The sequence below is a fragment of the Dermochelys coriacea genome, chromosome 6 (assembly GCF_009764565.3).
Source record: "Dermochelys coriacea isolate rDerCor1 chromosome 6, rDerCor1.pri.v4, whole genome shotgun sequence".
Taxonomy (NCBI): Eukaryota; Metazoa; Chordata; order Testudines; family Dermochelyidae; genus Dermochelys; species Dermochelys coriacea.
The window spans coordinates 104,520,252-104,545,401 of NC_050073.1; the positions used below are offsets into that span (position 1 = coordinate 104,520,252).

The 25,150-nt window shown below is 41.9% G+C and overlaps 1 protein-coding gene across 3 annotated transcripts in view; it reads right to left on the reverse strand.

The window, feature by feature from the left end:
* CCDC85C (coiled-coil domain containing 85C) overlaps positions 1 to 25,150 on the reverse strand; it is a 172,598-nt gene that overhangs the window by 27,551 nt on the left and 119,897 nt on the right. Inside the window, exons 3-5 of one of the 3 annotated variants that reach the window (XM_038404578.2) lie at positions 18,228 to 18,266; positions 6,534 to 6,638; positions 709 to 917 (exon numbers count right to left, since the gene is read on the reverse strand). In XM_038404578.2, coding sequence (XP_038260506.1) covers positions 786 to 917; positions 6,534 to 6,638; positions 18,228 to 18,266 — 276 coding nt within the window. In that variant the 3' untranslated portion in view covers positions 709 to 785. Of the gene's footprint in view, positions 1 to 708; positions 918 to 6,533; positions 6,639 to 18,227; positions 18,267 to 25,150 lie in introns of those variants that run through there. The other 2 variants (XM_038404576.2, XM_038404577.2) reach the window with 2 other exon arrangements.

Below are 25,150 nucleotides of genomic sequence, written 5' to 3' on the forward strand. Positions count from 1 at the left end.
AAGGAGTACTTGTGGCACCTTAGAGACTAACAAATTTATTAGAGCATAAGCTTTCGTGAGCTACAGCTCACTTCATCGGATGCATTGGTGGTTTCCACCAAATGCATCCGATGAAGTGAGCTGTAGCTCACGAAAGCTTATGCTTTAATAAATTTGTTAGTCTCTAAGGTGCCACAAGTACTCCTTTTCTTTTTGCGAATACAGACTAACACGGCTGCTACTCTGAAACCTGTGAAAATCATGTACATCATCATCCTGGAACATATCAAGAAACAAATAGATCTACAACTTAGATAGGAACAAGCAGATTTTAGACCATTGAGATCATGTGCAGACCATACTGGCATTATAGAACTAAGTGTGAGGTGGCAAGCACCTCTTGTGATAAATTTTGTAGATTTCCAGAAGGCTTTTGACACTGTACCCAGAGATGGTCTTTTGAAAATTAGGGCATATTATGGAATACCAACTAAATAATTAGAATAAACAAGGATCTATAGGTTAATGCCAATGATAAAATTCAATTGAATGACCTCATTTTTGCTGATGACGTGTCCTGCTTAGTTCAACACATCACTTAGTGGAAGAAAAGACCTTGCTTTTGGCAGACACAGCAAAACAAGGTGGTTTGTCCATCAACAAAGGGAAGACAAAATATATGGCTATCAATGTCCAAAAAATAACCATTAGATTGGACAAAAACATTTCAAGTCATTCATTTTACCAATCTAAGGAGTGAGAGGTACAATGATGGTAACAAAACGCTAGATGTGAAGCAATGAATATCAAAAGCAGCAAAAAACTGTTATAACCCTGAAAAGATTTGGAAAAGTAGCATGACTGGCACTGGCAAAAATATGAACGTTTAACATAGGCATCATGTCTGTCCTCCTTTTATGGCCAGGAATCATGGAAATCTACAACAGAAATTGATAAGAAGATCAATTAATTCCCAAATAAATGTCTGCAAAAGATCTTCAGAGTCCATTGGAAAGAGTTTCTTGCAACATCAGAAATTCTAACTAGAGCAAACCAACCTAAAGCTTAAATTGCTCCCACAGAGTTAATCACTAAAAAGGAGCGGTACGTGGCCAAGGTACGGGGATTTGTGCCATCCTAGGGGAAGGAGGCTTCCCTGGAATGTGTGAGGGTAGGCCATCAGGTGCAGTGAGTACCAAAGCGTGCCACTACAGCTGGATGGCAGCAGGGCCACCTACTGAACTACTCCAAATTATGTTACTCCCGGGTCACTTCCTATCAGTCTGGAGCTCCTTAGTTTGGGGCATGGTCAAGGGCCTAGCAGATTCTTCTCAGTCTCTCAGCGTCCAGTTCAGTTAATCAGCCTCTGGGTTTTCAACTCCCAAAGAGCGGGGAGAACCCAAGTCCTGTGCTAGTACAGCTAGTTGCCACTCCCTACATAGCGTTGCTTCCTAGTGTCACATGCAGTTCATTCCCCCTCCTCCTGAGTTACCAATGCCCTTTGAAAATGTTCCTCCACTAGAAATATGCCTTGCACCTATTGAGGGTGGGCCTCGATAGCCCAGTAGCTCTATTCCCTACCCTGGTTCAGCATGGGGCCTATACACCACATCACACAGTATCCTTCCAGGCATCGAAGTTAGGCTGACTGGTCTATAATTCCATGGGTCCTCTTGGTTCCCCTTTTTAAAGATAGGTACTATGTTTGCTCTTCTCCAGTCTTCTGGGACTTCACTTAACCTCCATGAGCTCTCAAAGATAACTGTTAATGGTTCCAAGATTCAACTAGCTTCAGCTAGTTTCTTAATTACCTTAGGATGAATTTCATCAGACCCTGCTGCCTTGAATATATCTAACTTATCTAAATATTCTCTAACCTGTTATCCTCCTATTTGGGCTTGCATTCCTTCCCCCTTGTGGTTAATATTACTTGTTAAGTATCTGGTCACCATTACCTTTTTCAGTAAAGACGGAAACAAAATAGCCATTGAACACCTCAGCTTGTTGATGTCCACAGTTATTAGCTCTCTTTCCCCACTAAGTAGAGGGCCTACACTTTCCTTCATCTTTCTCTTGCTTTTTATGTATTTAAAGAACTCTTCTTAATGTCTTTTACATCCCTTGCTAGGTATAACTCTTTTTGTGACTTAGCCTTTCTGATTTTGTCCCTACATGATTGTGTTATTCTTTTGTACTCCTCCTTAGCAATTTGTCCACATTTCCACTTTTTTGTAGGATTCCTTTTTGATTTTTAGGTCATTAAAGAGCTCCTAATGGAGTCATATTTGTCTCTTACTAGTCTTCCTATTTTTCCTTTGCACTGGGGATAGTTTGTAGTTGTACCTTTAATATTGTCTCCTTGAGAAGCTGTTAGCTCTCCAAAAATCCTTTTTCCCCTCAGATTTTCTTCCCATGGGAATTTACCGGCCAGTTCTTCGAGTTTGTTAAAATCTGTTTTTTTTAAGTCCATTGTCCTTATTTGGCTGCCCTCACTCCTTCCTTTCCTGAGAATTATGACAACTATCATTTCATGATCACTTTCATCCAAATTGCCTTCCAACTTCAGATTCAATATTAATTCCTTCCTGTTAGTCAGAATCAAGTGTAAAACAGCTGTCTCCCTGGTTACAGTCTCCATTTCCTGGAACAAAAAGTTGTCCACAATACATTCCAAGAACTTACTGGAAATTTTGTGTTTTGCCATATTACTTTTTCAACAGATGTCTGGGTAGGTAAAGTCCCCTATTACTACTACTGCAGAATATACATGTATACTTATATACACACACAGATACACTAACACATTTTATTTTATTGACAGATTCCTAAAACAGCTCAAAATAATTGCAATGATTTAGGAATTTTATTCTAATTCTGAAAGAACCTCTACAAATTGATATATTTTCCTAATATTTTATACTTTCCCGGATTCAACACAATCAAAATTACAGAAAGGGGGTGTAACGGGTTATATCAGACCCTTTGAGGCCCTAACTGGAGGCCTCCTGGTATTGCCACAGCCCATCCCCAAAAAGGGCAATGGAGAGGGTCCTCTAAGCTGCCTAGAGTGGCTGTGTGGGACACAGCCAATAAGGGCCCAGAAGCCTAGTATAAGAAGAGCTGCAGGGCCAGTGGGAGTTCAGTTCCTTGCTGGAGCTGTTGGAGTGTGGCTCACTGATGGAGCGACAGGACAGGACAGGACAGGACAGGACAGGACAGGACAGGACAGGACAGCCCTGCCCTGCCCTGCCCGAAGTCGGGGAGAGAGAGAAAGAGCCTTGAGCTGATTGCTGGGACTCCATTAGGACAAGGCCCTGAGATAAGGATGAAGACGGTGTGGTGCTGTGGGAAAGTGGCCTAGACACTGAGTCACCCCAGAGGGGTAACTGAACTCTAATGGCCCAGCTGGAGAGCAGTAGCCAGGAAGCCCAAGAGGGTGAAGACACTGTCTCCAGAGAGGGAGCCCTGGGGCACTGCTCTATCCCTGAGCAGGGACAATATGAGAGAGAGAGAGAGAGAGCGAGCGCGCGCGCAGGCACACACTCAGCCAAGGGGTGCTCATGAGAGGTGAGTATACGCCGCTACAGGGAAGTAAGTCCTTTTTATTACTGTGGCATTTGCTCTGAATAGCCAGATGATACCTCTGAGAAGGCTGTAAAATACATAGCAAACCCCAATAACTGGCCCCTCCAGTAAACTGAATTTTTGGGAATGTGAGTCTAGACTGGTATTAACAGGTTTCAGAGTAGCAGCCGTGTTAGTCTGTATTCGCAAAAAAAAAAAAGGAGTACTTGTGGCACCTTAGAGACTAACAAATTTATTAGAGCATAAGCTTTCGTGAGCTACAGCTCACTTCATCGGATGCATTAGACTGGTATTAAGTTACCTCTTCTTTTCTTAGGTATTCATTTGTAAAAAGCAATATGAAAGAGGCCTGGATGTTTGAGTGCTATGTACTCATGCTACAGAGCTCTGAAGCAGTGTTCTCTTATCATTTAAAAAGTAAGGACTGCATCCAGAATCTTATATACAAGGCTCAGAAACAGCCAGTACATGCTCTGTAGGCCGTACCAGCACTTTTCTAAAATGACTCTCTTGTTCTCCAGGATCTCAGCTTTCATTTTAATAAAAAGCAAGCCTAGCTGTTATGGTTGAAGAAAACCTTAAAAAATGTGAACCAAATGTACCTGAAATAGAGATAAGTTTGCAAAGGCATAGAACAGCAGCTCTGAGGGGTGTGAACTGCCCCATTCATCTCAGTGAGGTGTGAACTCAGATGCCCAGTGATTATAATTTCAATGTAATACTGTTAATTCTTTTGTCCCCAGGTAAGAAAGGAAAGGGAGGGTCACAATCTAGTCACAAAAATGAGTGAGGTCTCAACTTGGTGCCACAGTGGTTGGCATCCTGGAGAGCACCACTTATTCTTCCCCTCCTTGCCCTACCCCCTGCAAGGATCCCCACGGCACACAGAGACCTTGCACAAAGTCATTCTGAACAGCTGCACAATATGCTGAAAGTAGTCAGCGCTTCTTTGATGAGCAGAGCTTGGAAAAGCACCACCGCTTCTCTCCTGCTCCCAGCTTACAATTAGAAGATGCATTTCCTAGTGTTGCCAACTCTTGTGCTTTTATTACCAGTTATTATTATCAGAAAAAAACTGGTGTTTTTTCTTAAAACCCCAGCTGCTAGAGTCATGTGGATATGTGAGAATCTCCACTTTAAAAAAAAAAAAAAAATCATGTTTCTAGCCTTATGGTTCTGAGGAAAAACTTGAAAACCTGACCCAAGTATAGGCTAAAGATTCAAAGCCATACATTGGTGGTTGATATTTATAAGCATGGGCCTCTCTTGTAGTGGCATATCAGTTTTACAGGGCCTCTTCTCAATCTTCCCAAGAGACAACACCAAAAAGTAGCTTCCTGCTTCCACCAATTTAAATAGGATCCTTAAAGTTTTCTACTCTCCAATCCCAACAATACACTGGCACTTTGCCTGCTATAATTCATCAGCTCAGCAGAGAGAGTCTACCCATGTTATGCATTACTTTCACAGATCAGGTTTTACCTACAGGAATAAGCCATTATGCTGTCCCATTATAAGAGCCATTTAGCATACTTCAAAATACAGACTAACACGGCTGCTACTCTGAAACCAATCTCTAGACTGAGATCTTTCTCCCTGCTCTGGCCCCTTTACTCTGGATAAAAGGGCCAGGGTGGTGTAAAGTTGCTCTTAGTACAGATACTGTGGAAGACAGGCATTGAGGACGGGCCTGGAGTGGAGCTTTGGGTGGGAGGGTTGTGTTGGGGTAGGGCCATAGCATGCAGTGCTGCAGAGATTCTGGGAAGTGCTGCATCCCCTAGGGGAGATGCAGGAGGCTGCTGTAACTTAGACAGGCCCCCAGAGCTGTCTAAATTATGACAGTGCTGAGGAGCAAAAGTTGTCTTAGCTCCCCATCCCCTTGGGCTGTGAGTTCTGTGCAGCACCTCGCCCCTAGAGTTTATCTTTAGCTTTGGTACAAACACCTGACACAGTGAAAGCTCATACACCAAAAACCTGCAAGTGAGATTTCACACCATTAGAAACTGAACTGCTTAAATGCCATCTTTAGTAGCAAAAGTATAGCTAAGACTTGCTTTGTGGTTATGCCTCTTCTGTCCTAACCCCAAGAGGCAAATGTTTGTTCAGCAGAGTATTAAAGGAATGCAACGATTAAGCATATTTGTACTATCAGTTTTTAAAAAAGAAAGATATGAGGAGTTACCACGTATGGGCAACTCAAATTACATCTCACAATTCTAATTCATTATTAGATCAATTCTGGAGAAGACATCTGACCATAACAGATGAACTCTTGAGCAATCCCTTAACAAATGAAATAGCATTCCAAATATTAGTGGGTGCTGTGGGACTGAAAGGAGGAGCCATGAAGATAACAGCATATTGTTTAGCTAACTCAAGACTTTTCACCTCCTTTGTCATTTTAGAGGAAGCAGAGCAGGCCCATCTTGTTACATAAACTTACTTGCTGTGCAGAAGAAGCACAGGGTAAACAGAAAGCACCAAGAACTTGAGCACTACAGATCCTGACTACTAATTGTTAGAAACCTGGCAACATGTATTTTGTCTTATCCAATGTCAGATTTTTTGACACGGTCCATAAAAGAGTTTAAGAAAAGAAGCATCAGATTTATTTGGACCCCACTTTCTTTTCAGATAGGCACTTAGTGACAGGTTTCTGAGTTATCTGGGAAACTCCAACTAGAAAAATCCTGAGCTCAACATTTCATTGGTTAAGATCAATGTTTCCAGACTTTCCTCTGTCTCTGGAAATTTGCAACCTGTAAAATTGAATAAGTCTTGTGATAAAGGGCCCGATTTTATTCTGTTTCACACCATTGATTTCAGGGTAGAATTTGGTTCTGAAGAGATGACCTATCAACCTACCAGACATTTGCATTCATGGCCTGAGCTTAGTGTCTCTCTCCTCTCTCTCAGAAATTTAAGATTCTTGTCTGTATAAATACACCAGGTAGCTAAATGGCTCTTACATTTTGCATGGCATCCTGATACTGCGGCAGCGATGACAGCTGTGACTCAGAATGGTACGGCGATAACCCTTTTCTTAGAGTCCTCAAATCCCCAGAGCTAGATTGCTGCAAAGAGAAAATAGGACAATCTGTATTAACCAGAGGAAGGAAAATAATGCTCATTCTGCTTAGAATTCTTTAGTAGCTTTTCCTTGTGACCATTTCTATTCTGTGGCCTGTTCCCATAATAACTTTTCCCTGAAATCACGGTTAAAATGACCATGATAGTTAAAATGCTTTTCCTTTCCTCAATTCCTGGAAAAACATTGTCAAGTGGTTGGAGATTAAGCATTCACAGATATTTTATTCATCTAAATTTCAGATCACAAAAAAATCATATTAATATGCAGATGGGAAAATTATTCACATGAACTCTGACTTCATACCTGCAAAATAAAAAGGTATTATTAAAAGAAAAGTAGCATGCACCAATCAGAATACACTAGAAACCATTTTCTAGCTCTCCTTTTAAGACTACATTGGATATTCCAATTGGTAATTGGAGAGTAATAAGAGTTTTTAAATATTGACATTCTCATTTATGAAAGCTCTCGCATGTGAGTGACACCATCTCTTGTTTGGCTAAGAACTTCTTGCACACACAGAGTCTTGAATAAATATTCTACATGCAATACAAATAAATGTTATAAATCACACATTCTATGGAAAATACTACATGATCGTTTTGTGGTTATTGTGGGTATTATAATGGTACTGCATAATCCCCTTATGAGGGAGTCTCAGTCTAGTTCCCTCACTTGGTGAATTTGAAATGAGATACTCTTAGAACCAGCAAACTTGTTTTTAAAAGATCCAGTATACCTGAGGATGAAATGAAGGATCTGGGATGAGAATTATATAATTTTATTACCATAAACTTGCCATTAACTTAATATATTTTAAGAGTATCAAGCAATGCATTGTCCTCCATTTTAAAGCTATAAAAGCATAACCTTTGGGATTTTTATGCTCCATTAAAACTTTTGACTCGCATTTGCTGCAAAAAATATTTTCCATTTCAAAAAAACGAAAGAAAAACCATTGGTGCAATAAACTTTAATGGAATGTCTCATAAATCAGCTCAACTGTTCAGACAAAAAAAAAAACCCACCCCAGTAACCCCAGGGGTTGACCATAGCCAAAACCTTTAGCACTCTTGTCACCGCAGCGTTGGTGGTGGCTGTAATTCCACTGTTTGGTCCCATTTTACAGCAGAAAAGTTTGGTTCCCTTAGAGCCCAAACACTATTTTCCCATTATTGACAGTAGAGATTTTTTTTCTTGCAGTGATTTGTTTGGGAACTCTGTTTCTGAGCTCTCCAATACTATATTCTTCTTCTAAAAAGATCCAGTGTGATCTAATGAGTTCACAGCTACAGCCCGCTAACCCTATTCCTTTTACAAGCTGTGCAGAGGTGACTAGTCTTCATGGTAGTCATCCTAAAGAACTGGATATTACTGCCGCATAGTTTAACCTGCTAGAAGTGTTTTATCCCTTTGCAGTCAGTTGCCATAGAATTATTTGCACAGATTGTGCATTGACACTTTCCTTGGAATTGGCATCAGAAGTGATCATTGTTTTGTTTCCCCAAATTTTGCATTTCACAAGTGAAGTGTCAAAGACAGCAATATTTTGAAACGTAGCTCACTCTTGCAGGTAACATGCACTTAGAACTGAGAGCAAGATTTACTTCACTGTATAAATGCCTGGGCTTTTTATAGGGGAAGTTTAGGGAGAAGGGTTGGATAGGTCCATGCAAATCTGATGACTAGACACCTTTGTTTAATGACAGTGTCCCACAGGTCTACTGTGTAATCATTTCTTGGCTGATTATATTGAAACAGAGGATTTGTCCTGGCTGGCTGTGCAAGCTACAACCTGCACTTCACCTATCATATATGAACATGTGGCTCCAGCAGCCTCAATGCTGGATCCCAGCATTGTGTTATCTACCGTTGACCTCCATTTTGCCTTGACATTTCTGGCCATGGTGTACGGTCCCCTCCTGCATCTGAGTCGAACGCACACATATATGCACACATGTGAACAACAAAGGCAAATAGTACAGCAAGGAATTTTAAAGTTCTTGCTATGTGCTAGAGTGATCACAGATGCATTGGTTTTTATCCATAACGCTCCACTCCAGAAGGACAATGCATGCCTTTCTGGGGATTAGAGTGCACGACCCAACAGGTAATTCTGCTGCATTGGAAGATTACAAACTGCACTGATAACAACATGCCACTTTCTGAACAAACATGGAAGGGACCGGCTGAATATGGATAGAGATGGGCAGTTTGTGGCTATTTATTTCTATCTTTCAGTATCTTGCTCTCCTGCCACAAGATGAGTTGTTCCCATGGAAAAGGGTCCTGGTACTTTGGACCGAGTGTTCATCTTCTCTAGCACAAGTTGCACTGGCAGCAAAGTCAAAATATTCCTGTGAATGAATCCCCCTTATCCCTGAGTGCCCCCTTAGGGCACCCAGCCACAATGCGAGGGTTAGTATCCCACTTCCCCTTTTGGGCCCCTAAGCACTCCACAAAAGGCTCTCTTAGCTCAATAATACCTTTCTTGAGGCTGGTTTATCAGAAAAACACAGTGCATGTATCTGTACAAGAGTCCCAAAACATGGTCCATGTATCACCCCTCAGTGCATATAGTAATTAAGATCCCACAATTTCTAGTTCATCAGCATAACACATACCATAAGCAGCATCTTCCACCACATCTGGGCTCTTCCTCGGTCCTCTCCTGTCCTTCTGCCAGGACAGCAACCCCAGACCTTCCAGTGGGGCAGGCAGGCACTGTGCCCAGCTCCTGGGAAGTGGCCAGCATGTCCCCCCGTCTCCCATAGCCAGTGGGAGCTGCAGGGGCAGCGTGTGGAGACCCTGGCCACCCCTCCGGCTCTTAGGAGCCACCTGAGGTCAGCGCCGCCTGGAACCCACACCCTGAACCCACTCCTGCGCCCTAACCCTCTGCCCCAGCTCAGAACCTCCTCCCACATCCAAACTCCCTCCTGGAGCCCTCACCCTCTCCTGCACCCCCAATCCCCTGCTCCAGCCCTGAGCCACCTCCCGCACTCATCCCCAACCTGGAGCCCCCTCCTGCACCCCAAACCCATCATCCCCTGCCCCACTCCAGAGTCTGCACCCCCAGGTCAGAACCCTCACCCTCCTGCACCTCAGCCCAGAGCCCCGCATCCTTAACCCCTCATTTTTGACCCCACCCCAGAGCCTGCACCCCCAAGTCCACGCTCAGAGCTTGTACCCTCTCACACACCCCAATCCCCGCCCCATCCTGGAGCCCCCTCCCACACTCCGAACCCTTTGGCCCCCCCGCACCCCAAACATCTCATCCCTGGCCCCACCCCAGAACCTGCACCCCCAGCCAGAGCCCTCACTCCCTCCTGCACCACAAACCCCCTGCCCCAGCCCAGTGAAACTGAGTGAGGGTGGGGGAGAGCGAACGACAGAGGGAGCGGGGATGGAGTGAGCGGGGGGGGGGGGGGCTTGGGAGGGGCAAGGGTGTTCGATTTTCTGCAATTAGAAAGTTGGCAACCCTACTTGGAAGCCAGCAGGCTACCCACTCTGCTGATCTCTTGCCTTCAGCCCTCTGGCTCCCACTCTGCAGCATGGAGACGTCAGCAGGAAAGCCCCTCCTCTGCTCCCCTGTTCAGCCTTCTCTGGTCCGTGGCACACCAGCTTGTGAGTTAGCAGATAATGCCCTTCCTTGCTCTTCTGCCTTCAGTCCTCTGACCCAAGCTCTCTCCAGCTTGGGGAGATCAAACAGCAAACCCCTCTTGCTGCTCTCCTGCCTTCTAATTCTCCCTGATCCCTTATGGTCCTGGGTGCTGTCTCATCCCCTTTATTGGCCAAATAGGGGACACCTGTTCTGGTGCAGGAGAGCTGGGCATGCCTCACTTAAAGATGCCAGCTGCCCTGTGACAATCCATCTTGCCAAACAATCTAAGGCAACCGCGCCTTTGCCTGGTTTACACACAAGGTTGCACTGGTTTAGCTAAAGATGTGATTTTTACACTAATTAAAGAGAGTGGTGCAAACCCCTATTCTAGTTTCAACTATTCTAGTTTCAACCTGGTTTAAAGCAGTTTAGTTTGTGTTGGTAAATTTACAGGCACAAATTAAACCAATAAAACTGAGGCACCACACAGGGGTTTACATTTGTTTAACTAAATCAGTTTTAAAATCAATTTTAGTTGAACTGGTGCAACTTCTGTGTTTAGACAAGGCTTCTGGTTGTTTCAGTGGTTGCTGTTCATGAGTCTGATCCAATGCCCTGGAGATCAATGTAAAGATGCTCAGTGAATTCAGTCAACACTGATAAAGAAAAATGTTATAAATCATTGAGAGAACCTTTGACCGCCTGTCAGCATCGGAAGTATCCAATATGAAAATAAATGTGTTTGGGAAGCAGTGAATGGGTCTTCATGCTTCTTGTTGCTCCCTCTGAGTCTCATAGTTTTGGAGAAATCCATTTCTCTACTAGTGGCCAATCCAGCTTCCATTGAAATCAATGCAAATGTAAAGTCAGCAGTAGGGATTGAACCACAGACCTCTGGCTCTAAAGCACAACCCTGTGCTGCCTGAGTAAATTCTCCCTTCACAGGATACAAACATCTCTTTGAAGTCAAGAAACCTAACCACCTCAGTAATGGTCTTTCCAGGTCAGGGGTAAGGCATATTAGTGGGGTAGAGTAGAAAATCTTGACCTGTTTGGGCTACACGTTCAGTGCTGTTGCTCCAGTCCCTCTCATAAGCACTAAACAGTTTTAGTTTCCTTCTACAATTTTCTTTAAAAGAAAATTGGTTTCAAAATGAAACTTGCTCTATGAAAACTGGTTTCCTCCAACAGCCCATAAAGCACATCTCAGCACCATTATTTATATGACAGAAAAAGTCCATTTTTTTCCTGGCTGCAGAAGACAAGCATTCCAATTAAACTGGTGCAATTACCTCACAGACATTTATAAACATTTACACATTCATCAGACTTTGCTAGTCTAAAGCTAACCAAGGAAAAATGTGAATCCCTCATTAACAGGCAATATGACTAATGATGCATCAAAATGAGAAACTATTATGCCATTTAAACCTAAATTAAAAATCCTGGTATTTGCATTGTTAGTTCACTCACAAAATGAAATCCCTTATTCCCTTGCCCAATTTTCATTACTGAGATGGAAGTGACTCCTAAATTACTTTTCTCATCAGAATGGCATTTAAAAGCACAATTGCTGATCACCTCTGTTCTCCATCACCGTTTGGAGATGATCTTATTTACCAGACAGCAGGTCTTTAGTAAATCACTGTTCAGTAAAGTAATTTTACAAGTCTTGTGAAAGAAAATCCTTCATACGATGAAAAGCTTCACACCACTGAACTTAGTTAGGAGTCAGTCCTGCTTCTAATGGGAGCAGGAGCAAGTCCTTAAAGAACAAGATACATCCTAAAGCACACACTGACCTAAGGGCCTGATCCTGCTTTCCTTTTTTGTATGCAATACTTCCCATTGGCTTTCTGGGTACACACAGAAAGGAAGATCAGGCACATAATATCACTTAAGTGCACGGTTTCACTTAGCTCCAATCCAACTCCCATTGTAGTCAAACAGAGTGTCCATCAATTACTCAGTGTGGAACTCTGTCCCCCTCTAGTGGCTGAGCAACATACAGTCATTGATGAGCCAGATACAGGTTTACCTAGCAGAACAATCTTTCAACTCAGGCAGTAGAGGTTGGTGTTTTAGAACCAGAGGTCCTGAGTTCAATCTGCACTGCCGCCAACCAACTCATAGGCATCATGTTACATTTGCACCCATTTCAATAGATTTCTCCAAAACTATGAGACTCAGATAGAGAACAATGGCGCATACACACCAAACCACTGCTTCCTAAACACATTTACTTTCATGTCAGACACTTCCATCATTGACAGCCCACCAAAGGTTCCCCCAGTGCAGTTATTTACTTATTCTCTGGGAATGACTATTAAACAATAAAAGATGTTGTATTAATCCTAAAGTCTTGAGTCAGAAAAAGACTTCTAATGGGCTGGATCTTGAGGTCTATACATGGTGGTTACTCAGCTTAAGCCTTAATGAAGGAAATGAATCCAACTCTGCCCCTGCTTAAATCAATGGGTATTTTACGCATTCACTTCAGTAAAAGTGGGTATGGAGTTACACCTTAGTGAAAACTGACTAACACAATAAGTTTCTCTTTCTTATAGAATATAGGTCTAATCATTAATAAAACAATAATAATAAGCTGAACTGGGTGAAAAAAATAGGGAACTTTTTCATAAAATTTCATTTTTTGTTAAAAATCTCAAATTTTTGACAAATTTCAATCAATTCTAATAATAAAATTTTAAAAAGCATTATCACACACCTGAACTCTGAATCAAACCATATTATTCTTCCTAGCAAAGAGAATAAACTGTGACCCTTTACTTTTGACCTGCTGTGATCAGGATGATTCAATCTGATTACAATGCAAAAGCATGAGAAGACAGATGATGTTTATGTTGCTATTTTAAGGTTAGGGTAACAAGCAGAAGCATTTATTTTCCCTTTTCTTTCTGTCTGGTTAGTGCTATAGCTATCTTGAACCAACTGTGCAGATAAGAACTTTCAGGCAAGTTAGAAAAATAATCTTTTTAGTTACACTTTAGGCTAACTTCTGCTAGAGAGGATGGAAAAACAGAACAAACAGGACAGGTTTCAGAGTAGCAGCCGTGTTAGTCTGTATTCGCAAAAAGAAAAGGAGTACTTGTGGCACCTTAGAGACTAACAAATTTATTTGAGCATAAGCTTTCGTGAGCTACAGCTCACTTCATCGGATGCATTCACTGTATTTTCCAGTGAATGCATCCGAAGAAGTGAACTGTAGCTCAAGAAAGCTTATGCTCAAATAAATTTGTTAGTCTCTAAGGTGCCACAAGTACTCCTTTTCTTTTAACAAATAGGACCTAATTCCTATACACTAGGATATAATAAAATGGACCATTCCTATATTAAAGTTAAACAGAGAAAAACCCAAATTTCCTTGATAGCCACCCAGATCTTCCTCAGCATTTATGTATAAGATTAGTAAAACTAGGGAACTATTTAAATTAAAATTATATTCTCAAATAACCCAGGAATATTAGAAAATGACACTGTCAGCTTCCAATAATCAATGAATTAGCATTCGGAACAGAGCTTATATAAGTGCTCATTAACTGAAAATACTATTCTCTCCTTTGTCGTCAGCTGAAATAGCCTAAGATCTCTACAGGAGAAAAAAAAAGGGTAGATTCTCCATTTGTGTCCGCATGCTACTGAAATATTAGAGCCTTTTCCCTAGGTTGTTCTGTTAGATTGTCTTTGTTTGTTTGTTTTTTCCTCTTGGGTAATTTTTTTTCCTTTTACCTTCCCACAGTCTGTCAAAACTGACATTTGCTAGTCCCATTTGCATGGAAAACAGAAAGCAGTATCACTCTTGTGAAGCCCAGTGCTGTTGAAGAGCATCTTCTAATGATAACTTTCATGTCTGGAGTTTTTATTTACTGTCAGTGGAGTCCATTCAGGAGGGGATTGGGAAGCACTGAGTGGACAACTGCAGACAATGTCACAGACTCTGGAAATCCCAGGGTGTCATAATTTTTAGACACTGCACTATAAGCTTCATCTTTCAACCATTTTAACTTCTTGATGCTGAGTTAGAGAGACAGCAGATTGTGTGTTATACTGGTGGGCTCAGCTCCTTGCCTGGCAAGGTGAGCCACTACATCAGGAGGTTCCCCCCCCCCCCCTCCATATGAAAAGCACTTTCCTATGGCAACCTGACAGACATAAGCTCTGATTATGCTTTCATTTATCTCTTTCTCTCCCCCCCCCCATGTAAATCAGGAGTAACTCCATAAAGCCAATAGCCTTGGAATGGTGTAAACTGGTATAAAGTCAGAACTTGGCCTTTAGTCCACTAGTATTCACCTTAAACAGAACAGCAGAGCTTTTACATTGGAAAATGATATTCAGACTGTTGTAAGTTCTGAGCAGAAGCATTATGAAAGGAATGGGAACTCTTACACACACACACAAAGTATATTGAAGATCCAAAACCACAAACCAATTAGGCACAGAGCATGATATTTTAAAACAGAATAGCTGAGATTCATTTACTTTTGACTTACCTGCTAAGCCTCACATTCAAGGCTCTGAGTTTTCCTTGAAAGAATAGAAGAGGCCACTAAAACACACATTTTCTTGAAGCGTTACTGGCATTAGTGGTGTCATCTATTCTTTCAGGAGAAAGGCAGATTCCTGAACTTGGAGGATAGCCAAGATTTTTGATCACTTTTAAATGATACCCACAGGTCATAATATCATAACTGTATTACACCTGTTATGTAACAGAGCTTTAGAGGAAATTATATCTTAGCATGCAGTAAAACTAAACGGAAAGGATCCTTAGATCTGCTATAAACTCAACAGTTGCAATATACTATATTTTTGTCAACAGCATTGTAAAAGATTTTCCTCTAAAGTGTGTACATGTCACACCAGCATCCCAACCTCTAGAGAGATGGACAATTTCCATTTTTAGTGTCTGCTCCACTCTCCCACCAGATCAGGGTTTGATTTTTGTCTAATTTAAATATTTAACGTGAAATTCACCCCATCCAGTGAGGCAGGAAAAGACATTGGGACCATTTGAATGCTTAAGGGACTTTATTGCTTTATAGGCCTAGCCCTCTCCATAGGGGCTAATTTCACTCTGATTATTTTGGCTTCACGTTAAAGGTCTAGAATGCCACTTAGGCTTCAAAAAAAGAACAGGAGTACTTGTGGCACCTTAGAAACTAACAAATTTATTAGAGCATAAGCTTTTGTGGGCTATAGCCCACTTCATCAGATGCACAGAATGGAACATATAATAAGACGAGATATATATACACACACACACACACACACACATACAGAGAAGGTGGAAGTTGCTATCCAAACTGTAAGAGGCTAATTAATATGAGCTATTATCAGCAGGAGAAAAAAACTTCTGTAGTGATACTCAAGATGGCCCATTTAGACAGTTGACAAGAAGGTGTGAGGATACTTAACATAGGGAAATAGATTCAATATGTGTAATGACCCAGCCACTCCCAATCTCTATTCAAACCCAAGTTAATGGTATCTAGTTTGCATATTAATTCAAGCTCAGCAGTTTCTCGTTGGAGTCTGTTTTTGAAGCTTTTCTGTTGCAAAATTGCCACCCTTAAATCTTTTACTGAGTGGCCAGAGAGGTTGAAGTGTTCTCCGACTGGTTTTTGAATGTTGTGATTCCTGATGTCAGATTTGTGTCCATTTATTCTTTTATGTAGAGACTGTCCGGTTTGGCCAATGTACATGGCAGAGGGGCATTGCTGGCACATAATGGCAAATATCACATTGTAGATGTGCAGGAGAATGAGCCCCTGATGGCATGGCTAATCTGATTTGGTTCTATGATGGTGTCACTTGAATAAATATGTGGACAGAGTTGGCATCGGGCTTTGTTGCAAGGATAGGTTTTTTGGGTTAGTGTTTTTGTTGTGATGTGTGTGGTTTCTGGAGAGTATTTGCTTCAGGTTGGGGGGCTGTCTGTAAGCGAGGACTTGTCTGTCTCCCAAGATCTGTGAGAGTGAGGGATCATTTTTCAGGATAGTTTGAACTCGTTGATGATGCGCTGGAGAGATTTTAGTTGGGGGCTGAAGGTGACAGCTAGTGGCATTCTGTTATTTTCTTTGTTGGGCCTGTCCCAATGCCAACTCTGTCCACATATTTATTCAAGTGACATCATCATAGGACCTAATCACATTAGCCACGCCATCAGGGGCTCGTTCACCTGCACATCTACCAATGTGATATATGCCATCATGTGCCAGCAATGCCCTTCTGCCATGTACATTAGCCAAAACCGGACAGACTCCATGCAAAAGAATAAATGGACGCAAATCTGACATCAGGAATCATAACATTCAAAAACCGGTAGGAGAACACTTCAACCTCTCTGGCCACTCAGTAAAAGATTTAAGGGTGGCAATTTTGCAACAGAAAAGCTTCAAAAACAGACTCCAATGAGAAACTGCTGAGCTTGAATTAATATGCAAACTAGATAACATTAACTTGGGTTTGAATAGAAACTGGGAGTGGCTGGGTCATTACACATATTGAATCTATTTCCCTATGTTAAGTATCCGCACACCTTCTTGTCAACTGTCTAAATAGGCCATCTTGAGTATCACTACAAAAGTTTTTTTCTCCTGCTGATAATAGCTCATCTTAATTAAATAGCCTCTTACAGTTTGTATGGGAACTTCCACCTTCTGTGTGTGTGTGTGTGTGTGTGTATATAATCTTCTTACTATATGTTCCATTCTATGCATCTGATGAAGTGGGCTATAGCCCACGAAAGCTTATGCTCTAATAAATTTGTTAGTCTCTAAGGTGCCACAAGTACGCCTGTTCTTTTTGCAGATACAGACTAACACGGCTGCTACTCTGAAACGTAGGCTTCAGGCAGGAGACGTGGAAAGTTAGCAGTCTGAGTGCTGGAATCCTGATTGGCTGTGTATGTGGAAGCACTCTGATTTCATTTGTGGAGGAAGTAGGGGAGAAGGGGGTAAATCAGAAGCTGATTAGCTCAGGCTCTTGTGCAGGTAGGTGACAGAGGCAGCCGGAGGGGAGTGGGGAGGTTGGGTTGTACAGCTGGGTGGGAACTAGCATATAGGAGGTTGGTGGAATTGGGGCCAGAGTTCAGAGTGTGTGTGTGTGAGGATGATGGATAGAATTAGGGTTAGGTAGAAAAGAGAGTGAAAGAACATGTCTATGTTGTAGTGCAAAGGCCCCTGAAACTTGGGAGGAGGTAGGAATAAGCTCATATATGGGGACACAGGTTAGGAAGCAGATTAGACTAGTGAGACTGGTGAAGAACTGGGCAGTCAGGGGCTGAGTTCCTTCAAATTTGACAGCTGAAAGAAGGGTGGGAGATATCAGAAGCTGGAAACACATGTTGTCATCTGCAGTGTCTAGGTGCAATTTACTGAGGAAGGCCTGTAGACTATTCTAAGGGTTAATTTAGAGAGGGGGCAATGTGTTTATGGACAGTACTACAATACATTATCTAAGTCACCTCCCTGTTGCTGTGGTGTATATACTTTACCACCTACTGGCAGCAATTCACTGCACCATAATTGTTCTAGTAATTGAAATTGCCTCAATTTTGACACTCAACAATCAATTGTTTGCATCTCGATAATTAAATGGAAAATTTAGTTTGAAAGCTTTTGCTATTATTCCAGACACATACTGGTCCAGAAGCCATTTAGCTGTTAGCTCCTCGCACTGGCAAATGGCTTTGATTTGAATAGTAATTTTTGATAGTACCGTCTGAGTTTTGACAGACTTACCCATATTTTTATCACCAGTGCGGAGCAGAAGTTAGAAATAATTAGGAGTGCATTTAATACATTCAGATGATTAAAAATGGAAATTGCCAACATGAGCCTCTGAAAGAAAGATCCACCAGAGCACCAAACAGCCACCACCAGTACTCAGAGGCAGTCCCACAGATCCAAAAAACTCACAGCTTAAAAATGTATTAGATCTCGCTACCTTAATGAAATTTCTTGGCAAGCTGTTGCGGTCAGTCAGCTAGAAGGGAACAAAAGAATATTATACAACTTAAATCTTAATTAAAATAAAAAAGAAAAGATACTTTATTGTCATAGTAAACTTTAATCTTTATTACAGATTACTAAAGTAGGACCTTTTTAACATTCAGTCTTTGACAAGATAATATTTGAACTCAAAGGCCTTTACAAACATTGATAAATTAAGACTCACAGAACCCTTTATCAGACAAATAAGCATAAATAGCCTAATATCCCTATTTTAAAGATGGGGAACCTTGGACAAAATAGGCAAAATTTGTATACCCTTACTTATACTGAATAATACCTTACCTCACAAGAACACCTCTTGAATTCAATAGCCATACCTGTGCTATAATATTCAGCATGATTAAACTCAGCATTACATCATTGACTTTAGTCAAGTTACTTCTGATTTACACTGATGTAAGTAAAATCAGAAAAAAAGGCCTTAAATGACTTGTCCAGGATCCCACAGCAAGTCAGTGGAAGGGCGAGGGACAGAACCAAGAATTTCTGCCTTCTGGCCATGTTCTCATATCACTAGGCCTGACCACAAGAACAAGGGGTGACATTCTGTGCTGCGCCTCTTAAAAGGAGTGTGATTTAAGTGGCGTTAAGCCATCTTTGCACCCTCTTGATCCTGCGCTGCTTTGCAGCCCCTAGAGCAACATAGACCATCTAAGCAACCTATCCCCAGATGCCTATGGACTGCAGTACTACCCAGAATCCCTGCAGCATTAAGTGCTGTGACCCCACTCCCAATATGCCCTTCCCACCTCCAGCTCTGCCCCTCCCTGCACGCCCTCTGTGCCAGCACATGTGAGGAGGTGCTCAGAAGACAGTCTTATGGCTGTTTTCTATATTATCTGAATCAGAAGAATTCTCCACCTGTTCAATACAGAGCTTTTATGGGTCCTCAGCACCACCCCAGACCTTTTACCCAGCATTAACGGCATGGAGGGAGACGAGACTCTTCCCTATGAATACAGTTTTGACTGGAATAGACTTAATTTGATGATTGAGACAGAAGCTTTACATATAAGTTGTCAACTAGCTTCACATGAGGAACATACATAATATGGGTAAGATCTTCAAAGCTGTCTAGAATATTTAGCCATCCAACTCCCACTGAAATTGATCTCTCTCTCTCTCTCTCTCTCACACACACACACACACGTACGGATGGCCCGAGTTGATGGCCAGGGTTGTCAGCAGGGTAATGCTCTCAAATCCCGATTAACAGAGTCACAGAGTTTAAGGTCAGAAGAAACCACTAGATCATCTAGTCTGACCTCCTGTACATCACAGACCACTAATACCACACAGCACCTGCACACTAACCCCAACAATCAAAATTAGTCTAAAGTATTACAGCCCACATGAGATTAAATTATAGTGTGCTGCCGGCAGTGAACAGACGGGACTGAGGTGCACCAGTGCCCAAGGAATGGATTAGATGAGATATACCCAAATGATCTTGGCAAGTGACCTGCACTCCAGGCTGCAGAGAAAGGTAAAAAACCTCATGGTCACAGCCCCTCTGACCTGAACACAAGAAGCAATCCTCTGGATTGTATACTCTGGCCACAAAGCACCAGAACACATAAGATGGTACAAACAGGGTTGGTCATATTGCTTCTGGTATTTCCAGTAGCTGAAACCATCAGCATCCTTGGTCAGGACCTAAATGGAGGCTGCACATCTTCATCTGCCTTCAAGGCAGTTCTTCAGTGCTTTGCAGCTGCATTTTTAAATGCCAGTAAGTAAACCCTAAGCCATTACTTCCTCAGCTCCCATCCTACCGTCTCCCCTACAATCCATTATGGCGTGAACTAAGAACTGAATTAAGTTTCAGCCATTAAAGATATTGTTACCAATCATGCTTCAGCAAAACACATGTACGACGTTAAGAACATCTGAACAGTCCCATTAGCTTCAATGGGACTGCCCACGTGTGCTTAAATTTACCTGAGCATTTGGTATTTTGGGACCTGACTGTTTATTGTTTGGGTGGGTTTTTTTTTTAAAGAAGAGACGATTCTCAAAATACTGCAGAGGAAAGGAAAGTTAAGGTATGAAATTAAAGAGCCCTCTGTTTAATATCTTCTATGTCATGTATAGCACTTTTAATCAGCAGATCTCAAAGTGCTTTTTAGAAAAGGTCGGTATTATTATCCCCATTTTACAGATAGGAAAACAGAAGCGCAGAAGGTCACCTAGCAGGCCAGTGGCAGCGCAGGGAAGAAGAACACCAGTCTCCTGAATCCCCATCTAGTGCTCTATCCAGTAGGCAACTGGGGAAGCTCAAGTTAATTTCACAGGTGACACACCCAAAATCCTTTGTGTTTCTCTCTTCTGGAACAAGATGACAACTGTGGGAACAAGATGCAGCAGGGCCCTCTGAGAAAAAGTGGCACAGAAAACAGCTGGGGTTCCAATGAAAAATATAGAATGTATTTGTGTGTGTGTGTGTGTTTAGATTTTTAAGATATGACTGGATCTTGGCCTTACACACAGCAAATCAGGAATAACTCCTCATGTCAATAGGTGCAAAAACTGATGTGAGAACAGAATCAGGCCTGTAGATTTCAGATTATACATCTCACTGGCTTTTGCTTATACAGGGAGTGGAAATGACGATTTGAAGAGGCAAAGCAGCAGATGTCATTTGGTTAAAGTGCTGAAAATTGGAGTTCTTAATTGACAGAGGAGAGATAATGCTGTGCGGAAGCATTAATGAATAGCAGGAGATTGTTAATAAGAGGTTTAGCAGAAGATTTCAGCATGTAAAACTACTATTTTAAAAATATTTGTTATCAGCATCTCCATGGGGTATAAGCAATAAATATCAGTGCCAGTAACAATGCTCTCTACCTGTAACTACCTGAAAGGGGGTTTCAAAGAGGATGGCTCTAGACTGTTCTCAATGGTAGCAGATGACAGAACGAGGAGTAATGGTCTCAAGTTGCAATGGGGGAGGTTTAGATTGGATATTAGGAAAAACTTTTTCACTAAGAGGGTGGTGAAACACTGGAATGCGTTACCTAGGGAGGTGGTAGAATCTCCTTCCTTAGAGGTTTTTAAGGTCAGGCTTGACAAAGCCCTAGCTGGGATGATTTAACTGGGACTTGGTCCTGCTTTGAGCAGGGGGTTGGACTAGATGACCTTCTGGGGTCCCTTCCAACCCTGATATTCTATGATTCTATGATTCTATGATTCTCTGTCCTCTGTAGAAACGCAGACAGGGAGCTTTAATACATCATTAACATTCGAGAACGGTTGTCTTGTCTTTTCATTTTTATACCAGCAGAGAAAGATCAGTCTAATAACTCATGTGAGGCTCAAGTAATCAGCTCAAATGAAAATACAGTATATAATTATAATCACCCAACTGGCAATCTTTGCTCAAGAGAGAGAGACCAAGGACTGGAACAGCTGGGGTTGTTGCTGGGGCTCAGATCCAGGGCTTTTAGTCTCTTACATCCATAAGTACTAAAATACAAAATGGAGTTGTTTCCATTGCCATTCAGCGGCTGGTCTGTGACTTGCATGAAATAAGTTTGGGAGTCTCAGACCAGTGGAAGGTGTCTACAGCACAATGGTCAGCTCCACAATCAGCCCCTTTTGTTGGCAAACTCATAGAGACGCCAAGGACAGAGGCACCAATTCAGCCCGGTGCTTAAATACATGTATAACTTTAAGCCTGGGAGTAGTCTCATTGGGCCACAATCTCCAGTCTCCTTTGGTCACTTTGTGCTGCTCAGGTGAGGCAAAGCGGATGGATTCCAGCCAAAAAAGGGCCACTAGAGAATTCATCTTGCAGAGGAGAACTGCTCACAGGTATCAGCTCAACAGAAGCAGTGAAGCTGGCACCTGCGCTAAGCTGGTCTCCAAACCCCAGTACGAGGGTGTGCTGGGAAAGGGATGGATATGGCAGTGGTGGGGCAGGAGAATAGATTCCAAGGCCAGAAGGAGTAGAGCTGATTCTCCACTGGTTTAAATTAGACCAACCCTTCAGCTGTTCTAACTAAAGCTGGGACCATGTCTACATGCACTAACCCAAGCTCAGATGCAGGGGAGCCGATTGACTGGGGCATGAATGGCCAGAGAGAATTAGCTAGAGCTGGCCAAAAAAATTATGATGAATTTTCATGGGATATTTTGAAATTTTTTTTTTGTTAATTTCCCACAAATCTCTTAAGGTTTTTGTTGCTGTTATTTTATGAAAGACCCAAACTGGAAAGCTAAGAATTCTTCATTTTGAAAACCATTTTTGGTAAAAAAAAAATTCGTTTTCAAAAACTAAAAATTTGTACTGAAAGCCAAACTGGAAAAGGAATATTATTACCAAAAATTTCAATTAATTTTTAATTGAAAAAACAAATTAATTTTTTCACAACAATTTTCAGTTTGGTCAAAAAGGCATTATTTCCCCTAAAAATAAATGTACCAATGATAAAAATTCAATCAGTTTTAGAATTTGCTCTCTTCCCAGCCCTATAGGACATCTCTGTAGGTCATGACTGAGACATCTGAGAGAGACTGTGGGGGACACATGGTAGCCAACTTCAATGTCCAAGGTTGTCAGTGAGACATCACAAGGATTAAGATTCTCTTGCGCACGAAAAAGCAGAGATTGATGTTTCTCTGTACATTCCCCTGAATTCTTTTCACATTGTTGATCTTGAATTTCTCTCAAATTAATCTTGAATTCATAACTGAACTTATTGGAAATGTTCATCTTGAATTCTTTCAAGCTAATCCTTAGCTTTTCTGTACCATGCTTTGAATTTTTTCAGACTTAACCATTGAAGTCTGTGTGCACCTCTTTATGCATTATAAAGTTATATGATATTACCACTTCATAGCTTTTCATACTGTGATTAACTGGCCCTTTTCAATCTCTGTCTCCATAAACAGATAAAAGTGGCTTCCAATAAAATTATTTAAAAGTTTGTTAAGCACAGAATATGACTAATCCCGTGTTCACAGCTGGAGGTTAAACCGAGCCTCATTAAATACAATGCTCTTGCACTTCTCCCACAGCAGAAACAAATGGCGCATGAAAGAGCTTTGACCACCCCCATCCCTCCACCTCTCTCTCTCTCTCTCTCTCTCTCTATCTCTCTCTCTCTCTCACACACACACACACACACACACACAGAGCCAACCCCAACATTTCAAAAATCATGAGTCAAGAAAGCATAGGAGAGGCTTACAAATATAAATAAATAAATTTTAATTCTTTTCATTTGTCTTCTGGTTTCACATCCTTTAGGATGCATTTGTGTCACATTTTCTCCACAGCCATGAGGGTTAGAAACACACTTTATTTGTAAATGAAAGCTGAGATTCTCACTTAATCACTTGACTCCAGGAACTGGGGCTTTAAAAAAACAACAAATATTACGACATTCACAAGATCACCGGAGTCAGAAACACTGCACACCCACACAAGCTTTACTCACAGCAATGTAGGCCACCTTTACAACTGTGTTAAAGTTTGCAGTTTTTTTTTTATTTATATCTAATTTGGAGAACCCCATCCAAATGAGTGTGGGCTAAGGAAGTACTTCCCAAAGCAGCAGACCTAGGTCTTGATTCAAAGCCCACTGAAATCAATAGAAGTTCTTCAATTGACTTAATGGGTTTTGGATCCATCTCCCAAATAAAGGCTTGTAGTATCTCAACTTCCTTTTTCTCTGAATTCCAGTTAGCAGCATTTCTAAACTACTCGTATAAAGCTGAATGGCTCTTATTTTGAAAGAACATTTTGTTCAATAAATATGTATTGCTTTTTTAAAACTTCTGCTTACTGGGTTCCAACAGATAATTAATTAGTCATATCAATCAATCTGGGCATATTAAATCAGCAGGGAAGGAGCAGGAATGAAAAGCACTGATGTAGACACTGGTACTCTTACATTTTCTGTGCTACATTTTCATGAACCTCCCCACCAACATTGTTGATCCCACATTTGTGTGCATATGTAAAACTTGTACTTGCATGTGTAAAAGCGGCGCATGTGCACGCAAATGAGGATTTATGCATGCAGTTTAGATGTAAAGTCAATTTTGAATGGTAAAGCTAAGGTGGCCAGGTGCCCAGTTTTCGACTGGAAAGTCTGGTCGAAAAGGGGACCTGACAGCAGCCGGTGAGATCTACTGACCACACACCCATTGTCCAGTCACTGCAAGCAGGGGAGGTGGGGTGGCACCAAGCTTTCACCCACTCCAGCTCCTATTCAGCAGGGGCCGCCTCCTAACTTTGTAACACAGCTGCAGCTTCCCAGCCCCAGCTCCTCAGGCAAGTCCCTCCTGACCTGGGCGGGAGGTGTGGAAGGGGGAAAGCAACAAGTGATGGGGGCTAGGGGGAGAGAGAGTGGATGGGGGCTGGGCCTCAGGAGAAGAAGCTGGACAGGGGCAGGGCTCGGTGGAAGAGGTGGGGTGCTTGCTGCTTGACTGAAATATACCGTGTGGTCTGTTTGTCTGGGGGACTGTGTGCTGACTAGCGGCCTGCTAGGCAAGGCTGAGAGCTTCTTAACGAGACTTTGACCCCTAAGTCAACTCTTAACCAGGGGACAGGGCTACTCAAGAAGACTTTAAAAAGCCTGCTCCTAAGCAACCAGAGGAGCTAGGGAACAGGAGTGGTTAATGGGAATTTTGCAAAGGAGTTTAGAGGGGGAACATGCGGGTGGGAGGGGAGCCCCAGGTACACATAACATTCTTTAAACTTAAAGCCAAACCACCCCCTGATAAAAACAAAACATCAACAAAGGAACAAGCTGCAGGAATAAAAAGAGAATCCCGCCAGAACTCCACCAACAAAGTGGGGGCTATCCAATTTATTGCACCCAATGCAGCATGTATGCTTACCTGCCC